This window comes from Phalacrocorax aristotelis, chromosome 21, assembly GCF_949628215.1.
Source record: "Phalacrocorax aristotelis chromosome 21, bGulAri2.1, whole genome shotgun sequence".
Classification (NCBI taxonomy): Eukaryota; Metazoa; Chordata; class Aves; order Suliformes; family Phalacrocoracidae; genus Phalacrocorax; species Phalacrocorax aristotelis.
In genome coordinates, this window is record NC_134296.1 from 1,016,567 (window position 1) to 1,024,591 (window position 8,025).

The 8,025-nt window shown below is 61.0% G+C and overlaps 1 protein-coding gene across 1 annotated transcript; it reads left to right on the top strand.

Annotated features, from left to right (window-relative positions):
• Window positions 1-281: 281 nt before the first annotated feature.
• On the top strand, window positions 282-7,463 carry GPR37L1 (G protein-coupled receptor 37 like 1). Its single transcript, XM_075115212.1, has 2 exons — window positions 282-1,138; window positions 4,984-7,463. Exons 1-2 carry the CDS (start codon window positions 446-448, stop codon window positions 5,794-5,796), a joined length of 1,506 nt encoding a protein of 501 aa, XP_074971313.1. The 5' UTR covers window positions 282-445; the 3' UTR covers window positions 5,797-7,463.
• Window positions 7,464-8,025: the final 562 nt, after the last annotated feature.

An 8,025-nucleotide genomic window follows, 5' to 3' on the forward strand; every position in this document is an offset into this window, starting at 1 on the left:
CCTGCTTGGGGCGGGATCTTGAGCAGGAAGAGCTGAGCTCAGCAGCCCATCCCCAGTGTCAAGCTGTGGGTGTCCTTCATCTGGCTTGTTCTGGGGGGGACACTGGGGGATGTTGTGGGGATGTCAGGCGGGATGCTGGGGGGGGCTGTTGGGGGTTGTCGGGGGGATGCTGAGCAGCCTGGCCTGGGCACTGGCACATCTCTGCAGAGCTTGGCAGCCTCCCCGGGAGTGGGGGGGTGACCAGCAGAGGGCCTGGCTCTGCCGCTCCCCAGCGCTGCTTTTATTGTGCCCAGAGCTCTCCGGAGAGCCCAGAGCAGCGGCCGGAGCCGGACAGACCGGCTGCTCCTCTGGATTGCTCCCTCGCTGCCTGCAGCCCCGGGGTCCCTGAGCTCGGGGCTGCTCTGTCTTCCACCACACGCTTTCTCTGGAGGGTGCAGAGGGGACCATGCCTTTGCCACCATTGCTTGTCCTCCTGCTGCTGATGCTGCTGGTGCCGGGAGCTGCGGCGATGCAAGGCAGGGCTGGGCAGCCTGGGGAAGGCAGCGCCCACCATGCCCAGGGTGCAGATGGAGGTAGGACTCTGCTGACTATTTCCCGGGACAGTCCAGAGGTCCAGGTGATGAAGGAGAGGCTGCGCCGGGGGACAGAGGATGACTCCAAGTCGGTGCAGCAGTACGTGCCAGGGGTGCGTGTGGAGTTTCCGCGGCCCCTCAACTCTGCCAACTTGCACCCAACCAAGGCCCTGCTGCCATCCAGCACAGACCCATCTGAGCAGCAACAAGGGGTCCCCACGGATGGGGAGGGGGCAGAGCCTCGAGCCAACCTCACCACCGTATCCGACAAACGGTTGCAAATCCAGAACCCCTTGTACCCAGTGACGGAGAACTCCTATAGCGCCTATGCCGTGATGTTCCTTTCGCTCATCGTCTTCGCAGTGGGCATCATCGGAAACCTCTCTGTGATGTGCATTGTGTGGCACAACTACTACATGAAGAGTGCCTGGAACTCCATCCTAGCCAGCCTGGCTTTCTGGGACTTCCTCATCCTCTTCTTCTGCCTGCCTGTAGTCATCTTCAATGAGATCACCAAGAAGAGGCTGCTGGGGGATGTGTCCTGCCGCATCGTGCCCTTCATGGAGGTAAGGGGTTTCACAGGGCCCTGGAGGGCTCAAGGACTCATCTCCTCCCTGCTCCCTTGCTTTGGGGACATTCCATGCTGCCCATGGCCTGGTGAAGGGTTGTGTGCCCCAGAGACCCCCATCGTGGGGCGCAGCAAGGAGCCGAGAGACAGTCCCAATATTGACCTTCCCTTTGCCTCTGCCCTGGGCCATTCCTCAGGCTCTGCAGCCAGCAACAATGCTGCCAGGGCTGGGAAAAGCCTGTGAAACCCTCCTTTGTCCAGGCAGCATGGGGACTTCTGTCTGCGGGGTCCTGCTGTCTGTCTGTCTGTCCCTGTCCCAGCCTGACACCCCCCAGCCTGTGGGCTTAGCCAGCCCAGCACTGGCCATGGTGGGCTGCTGAGGCTGGCCCCAGGGTAGGGGGCTGCAGGTGGGGAAGCACTGAGCAGCACTGGGGTGGGAGAGCCCTGGGATTACATTTGGGAACCTGACAACTTTGCTTGTCCTCCAGCCTCAAGCGTGAGGGGTTGGCCACATTCAGGGTGAGCTGGGGACCCACTGAGAAGGCTACAGGGACTGCGGTGACAGGGGAAGGCAGAATGAGCAAAAACAAGCCAGATGGCATGGTTTTGCATGGTCCTGCTCTTGCATTGAAAACAAACACATGCTGTGGGGCATCTCCCATCCCGCAGGGACAGCTGGCTTCAGGCTGCTCCCCTCTGCCCACGTGTGACAGACAGACCCAGCCTGCTTGTGCATGTTCTCTGGGGCTCCAAAGCTCACTTTATCAAAGAAGGGTGCAAATGCAAGGTTGGAAGGCAGAAAGACAGTGTCAGGTCCCTAAAGACCCTCTCAGGCTTGGTCAGGCCAGATGGGGTTCAAACCCTGCCCATCCCACTGAGCGCCTACTCCCATGGTCAGTGCCCCTGACGCAACATACAAAAACCAGCCCCATGCAGAGGGTCCAGGGCTGCTGCCGTCGCTCTCCCCAAACCTGATCAGGTTGTGTGGGACCACTGACACCCCTCAGCACCCATGCCCAGGCCAGCCCTGCCCCTCCCGGGGCTATCGTGCTGACTTGGGACCTGGCCATCTGTCATTGCCAGACCTGTCTGTGCCCATCACCGGGACTCAAGCCTGCTCAGAGAAATAATGGCTGGAGCAGACAGAGAGCAGGCCTTGGCATTCAGACGGGTAAAGCTCGTGGCTGTAGGGGCCTCAGTTATTACAGGCAAAGAAATGGTCCCAAGATATTGACATGTCCCATCACAGTCCCCTCCCCAACAACCCCCTCCCTGGTCCAGATTCTGCTGGGACCCAGAGGGTGCTCGGGTGCAGGACCTGGCTGCACCCAGCTCCCTGGACAGCTGGATTATCCTCTCCTGCTTCACCCAACAGCAGCTGCAGGTTGGGGCGACTCCAGCACAGGCTTGGGGTGGGGGGGCCTGCATGGGCTGGCACAGCCCCTGCTGCCACCACTGCCACCAGTAGTCCCACCCTGTCCTGCTGCTCCGTCCCCCGCTAGCGTTGCCAGTCAGCTCCGGGCGTCAGTGATTTTGCACAGGGTCTGCAGAGGCACGGGGGTCCCTGGACGTTCATGGATGGCTTGGCTGTGCACGCCCCCAGCTGCGGACCCCAGCAATGCCACTGGGTCCTTTGGGTGCAGGCCTGGGGTGATGGACCTGCACCGTTGGTATCCTGCCAGGCACAGCCCTAAACCTGGGCTAAACCTGCGCCCAGCACAATGAAATGGTGGTTGCTAGAGATGGGCAGCCCCACCTTTCCAATGGTCTCCCCTGCTCAGCAAGCAGGAGCTGCTCATTTCTGGAAGTATCCCACCCCAGCCTCCTACTAAATGAACTGTTTGCCCCATCCCTATCCTGCACCCCAGGCCCCTGACGTCGCAGCCAGGCAGAAGGACCAGGAGAGGGGCAGGCATGTGGACCCACAATTGCCCAGGCAGGCAGGCTCAGCACCCGGCTGAGGACAGGAAGGAAAGGGTGATGTCCCCAAACCAGATGCCTTCCTGAGGAGGGTCTGCCATGCCCCGTCTCTTTGCTGCCCATGGGCTCCCTGGCCATGTCCCTGCGAGGGATCCCTGGGGGTGGCACCTCCAAGTGCAGCGATCCAGCAGCACCGGGGTACCGCTGGGACAGCTTGGTGCCCAGAGGAAGCAGGAAGGATGACAGGGTGTTGGGGCTGCTGAAGGGTGGTCGTGGCCCGGCCCTGGGGAGGCTTGGCCCTGGTGCTGTCCCCCCAGGAGGCTATTCCTGCTCTGCCACCCCAGCTGCCAGTCCTGCCCTGCCCTCCTGCCTCTGGGCCCCAGAGCAAGGGCAGAAAGGGGCTTCAGGGCTCCTCTGATCACCTGGGACCCAGCACCAGGGACACTTCAGCCTGGGTGGGAGGGCACGGCCAGGCCAAAGCTAAACCCCCAGCAGAGTCAGCCATGAGAGGGGAATCAGGCTGCAGCCCAGCAGTTCATGTCCAGCCTTTCTGTATGGACTGTGCAAGCATTTCAGGCTGCTGGGTGAACTCTGTAAGGAGCAAATCTTCTGTCCTCCACCTTGTGGCTACTCAAATGCTCAGGCAGGGGGCTTGAAGCCAGGTTTTTGGAGCAGAGCTGGTTACATGGGCTCCTGGTGACAGGCAGTGTGCAGGGCTGTGCCTGGGGTGGGCACTGGTACCAGCTGCATCCCTGCCAGGACACTGGGGAAGGATGCACTGCCACATCTGAATTACACACCAGCACCAAGGGGAGCCGGAGAGACAGAAGAGCCTGTGTGAGGGTGTAGGGGAGGAGAGCGAGCAGCCTTGCTGGGCAGTGGCGCTGGGTGCAGGATGGTGACGCTGGGCTAGTGCCCTGAGGCTGTGTCTATGGGGCTGCTCCTGTGCATAACTGAATGGTGATGCTGGGTGCTTGGCATCAGCGCTGGTCTTGAGCTCCTGTGCTCTGCAACACTGAAGGGGCCAACCCAGGACCACTGGGAAAGGCTTGGAGGGGGGGGAGGCAGTGCCAGACCTGTTTATGGGTGCTGCCCAGGCACCATGCAGACCCCTGGGAGGATCCTTGGGTGCTGGGAAGGTCCTTCAGTACAGGGGCATGTTTGATGGCTTCGTGAGGCAAGGAATGGCCACAGCTCTGGGGAGCACCAGCAGTGACTCTGCCATTTTCCTGGCCGAGGGCTGCAGAATTTGGCTCTGAGCAAAGCTGCAGCTCTGGGGCTGGGACTGAGAATGCTGAGGGTGACCCTCCGTGCCTTGCCAGCGCTCCCAGAGCACTGTGATTCCTCTGCCTTCTTTTGGCCCCTTCCCTTTGGCAAATGGGGTGTTTTTCCTGCCATCCTCAATGCAGCGGAAATTGCCCCAGGCTGATTTGTGACAATGGCGCCTTCAACTCTTTTGGCCTGCCCGGGAAGCAAGCAGCAGCTCTGCAGAGCAGGGCAGGGACAGCCAGCCTGGGGCAGCTGGGGGGGGCCTTGTGGATCCTGGGAGAGTGCTCATGGGTGTGATGGTCCCCATTTTTCCTCTCCAAGATCAATCCAAAGTAGAGGAAGAGCCTGAGGGACAATCCTATTCCCATCCTGGCTGGACAGACAGACATCCAGCAAAGCCTCTGCCTTCTGCAGAAAAGGGAGCTGGGCAGGGACAAACTGGTCAAGGGACGTTTTCATCCCCTGCCCTTTCAGGAATCACAGAAAAGTGTCTCCAACCCTGGGATGCAGCCACAGGCTGTAACCCCTCTAAAACCTTGGAGGAAGGGTCTTGGGCTGCAATCTTGGTTAAGCAGGGGTTTTCCACTAGCCTGGTAAAGACCCCTTTGATGTCCCTGCAGCAAGGCCCCCTTGTTCTGCCTCCCCTCTCGCCAGGTGTCATCGCTGGGAGTCACCACCTTCAGCCTCTGTGCTCTGGGCATCGACAGGTTCCACGCAGCCACCAGCCCCCAGGCCAGCGCCCGGCCCATCGAGCAGTGCCAGTCCATCATCGCCAAGCTGGCCGTCATCTGGGTGGGCTCCATGATGCTGTCAGTGCCGGAGATCCTGCTCTGGCAGCTGGCACAGGACACATCACCCGTGTCTGGTGTGGTGACGGAGTATTGCACCATGAAGCCCTCGTCCAACCTGCCTGAGTCCGTCTACTCGCTGGTGCTCACCTACCAAAATGCTCGGATGTGGTGGTACTTCGGTTGCTACTTCTGCTTGCCCATCCTCTTCACCGTGAGCTGCCAGCTGGTGACCCGGAGGATCAGCGGTACCGAGAAGAAGACCGAGTGCCGAGGTACCAAGCACAGCCAGTGCGAGAGTCACTTGAACTGCACCATCATCGGGCTGACCATCATCTACGGGCTCTGCACCACACCTGAGAATGTCTGCAACATCGTGGTGGCCTACATGTCCCCCGACATGTCCAAGCAGACCTTGGACCTGCTCAACCTCATCAACCAGTTCTTCCTGTTCTTCAAGTGCTCGGTGACACCTGTCCTGCTCCTGTGCCTCTGCAGACCCCTGGGCCAGGCCTTCATGGACTGCTGCTGCTGCTGCTGTGAGGGCTGCAGCCCCGACACTGCCTCCAGCGAGGGCAGTGCTGACAGCAAGCTCAAAACGGAGATGTCCTCCTCCATCTTCTTTGACAAGCCCCGGGAGTCCCCTCCACCCCTCCTGGCCCTTGGCACGCCTTGCTAAATGCCACCGGGGAGCTGTAGAGATCGATCCACCACCTCCTCCCAAGACCAAACATTGTTTTGCCACTAGTGCTCATGTCTGGATGTGGAGCAAGCAGAAGAGACAGCTCAGGGGGTTGCAATATGGGCTTCAAACCCCACGTCAGGCAAGTGGGTCTTGAAAGCCCAGTCCCTGTGGCTACATTGGCAGCCTTCTTGCCTCTGCCCAAAGGCCAGCAGGACATCAGCACCCTCCCGTCCCGGCTGACTGGCCAGGCTCAGAGGGGTTGCTGCTCTGGAGATGGAGTTGTGCCAGAAAGGTCCCATCTGAAACTATGGAGGGTTTCCGTGGTGGCTTGCCAAGGACGTAGCAAACACAAACTGCCCCTGTCCTGTCCCATTCCCTCCTGCCAGCCCCCTCCACAGTAGGAGAAGGTCCCAGCGACTCTATCCTGTTGGATCCAAGCAGTGCCCTGTAAGAGCTCAATAAACCAGTAACTTAGAGCACGTTGCGCTTGCAGCCATCCGGCATCACTGAGCAGAGCCCCGGGGAGCCAGCACTTGGGTCTTGGATGGCTCTTCCCTAAAACCTGGGGTCTCTGGGGTAGGCATGGGTAGCTGGGGGAGGGCAGGAAAGCAACTGTGCCAGGTCAGGCAGCACCTAAAGGCAATGGGGAAAGGCTCCCCTCCCTTGGGGGTGATGCTGAGCAAGCTGGTGCCATGCCAGCCCCTGGGAAGGTCCCCTCCAAAGCACCAGGCTTGGGGTGGTTTGTACGGCCTCAAACTGGTTCCAGTAAAGCCCAGATAGCCCAGTACTGGGCTGAGGTGCTCTGTGGCCTGCAAGGCAGCCAATTCCTCACCTGCACTGTGCAGGACCAAGGTGCTGCTCTGCAGTGCCGGGGTAGGGGCCATGCAGGACCACCACCCCCAGCATCCTTTGGGGAACCAAGGGGCTGAGCACATCTCATCCCAACAGCCCTGTGCAGGGCTCCTGGCCTTCAAGTACCCGCCCAGTGCAGGAACAAAACTGTCCCAGAATGGTGGTTTGAGGGCATCAGGGTTTCCAAGCCCCACATCCATCCCCTGCCCAAAGCTCCTGCACCTGGCGGGGCTTTGGGGAGCAGCCCGGGCAGTGGGATCTAGCTGAGGACAGGCTGGCCACACCAGCCTTGTCTGCTGGAGCTCTTAAAGCCCCTTGTCCTGCTGCTGGCGCCTGCCCCAGCCTGCAAAATGCCAGGGCGAGGGAGACCGTTGCTATGGCTGGGTGAATGCAAGGGGCTCACTGTGGGCTTTGTGCAGCATCGACACCCACTGGGCTTTGCTTTCACAGCCCTGTTTCCAGGAAACAAAAGCCCCAGTTTTCTTCCAACAGCACAAAAGTGGGTTTTTCCTTTCCTCCCTCCGACCAGCACTGGGCCCCAGCATTTCGGAGCAGCCAGAGAAGGGGTCTCATCCAGATGTGGGGATGGAAGCGGGGGGAGCAGATCCCAGGCTCCCCGCTGTGCCCTTACCCCCCTCGCATCCCCGTGGGCAAGTGGGGTCCCTGTGGGGTTCAGTGGCGGTGGGAGGAAGGGAGCAGGAGCAGCACTCATGTGCTTGGTCTGTGCCGCTCCGTCCTGAGCCTGGGCCAAGGGTGAACAAAGCCAGGCTTGTTGCTGCAGCCCCGTGGGGCTGGATGCGTGGGGAGGAGGAGAGCCGGGCGGGGGGCAGGGAGGGCGCAGGCAGCACCATCATCATGGGCTGCAGGCAGCACGTGGCTCCACAGCAGGCAGAGCACCCCATGAGCTGGGCTGAACCCCAGCCCTGGTCCCAGCACCCGTGCCCAGGCACCAAGGCAGGCTGCCATATGGCACAAAGCTCGGCCCTGGGGAGTCAGTGCAGGGGGCCAGCCCCCGGAGGGCACGGGGCAGGGTGCCCCACCAGCCATGACCACAGGCCCCAGGAAGGGGCTGGTGCAACAAGGGGGCAGGGAGAGGGGGCAGGAGCCCTGCAATAACGCTGCCAAACCCAGCAGCGAAGCAGGGTCCTGCGGCAGTCCGGGGCCACGGCGTGGGGGCAGAGGAAGGTCTGGCAGCAGCGATGGCCACTGCCGGAGGACTCCAAGCTCCTTTTCACACCCAGGCCAAGAAAAGGAGGAATCTGGAGCCATCAGAGTTGGCTCCAGCACCTCTTGGGTGAGCATGACCACACGGGTGTCCGGTGCTGTCTGGGGGACAGGGACCCCCACCCTATGCTCCAAAGTGTGGGCACA

Bases quoted from the DNA above. Each gene is read 5' to 3' on its own strand.
- GPR37L1 (XM_075115212.1), top strand. From the start codon at position 446: ATGCCTTTGCCACCATTGCTTGTCCTCCTGCTGCTGATGCTGCTGGTG. The intron at 1,139-4,983 runs GTAAGGGGTTTC...CCCTCTCGCCAG, and splicing joins GCATCGTGCCCTTCATGGAG to GTGTCATCGCTGGGAGTCAC.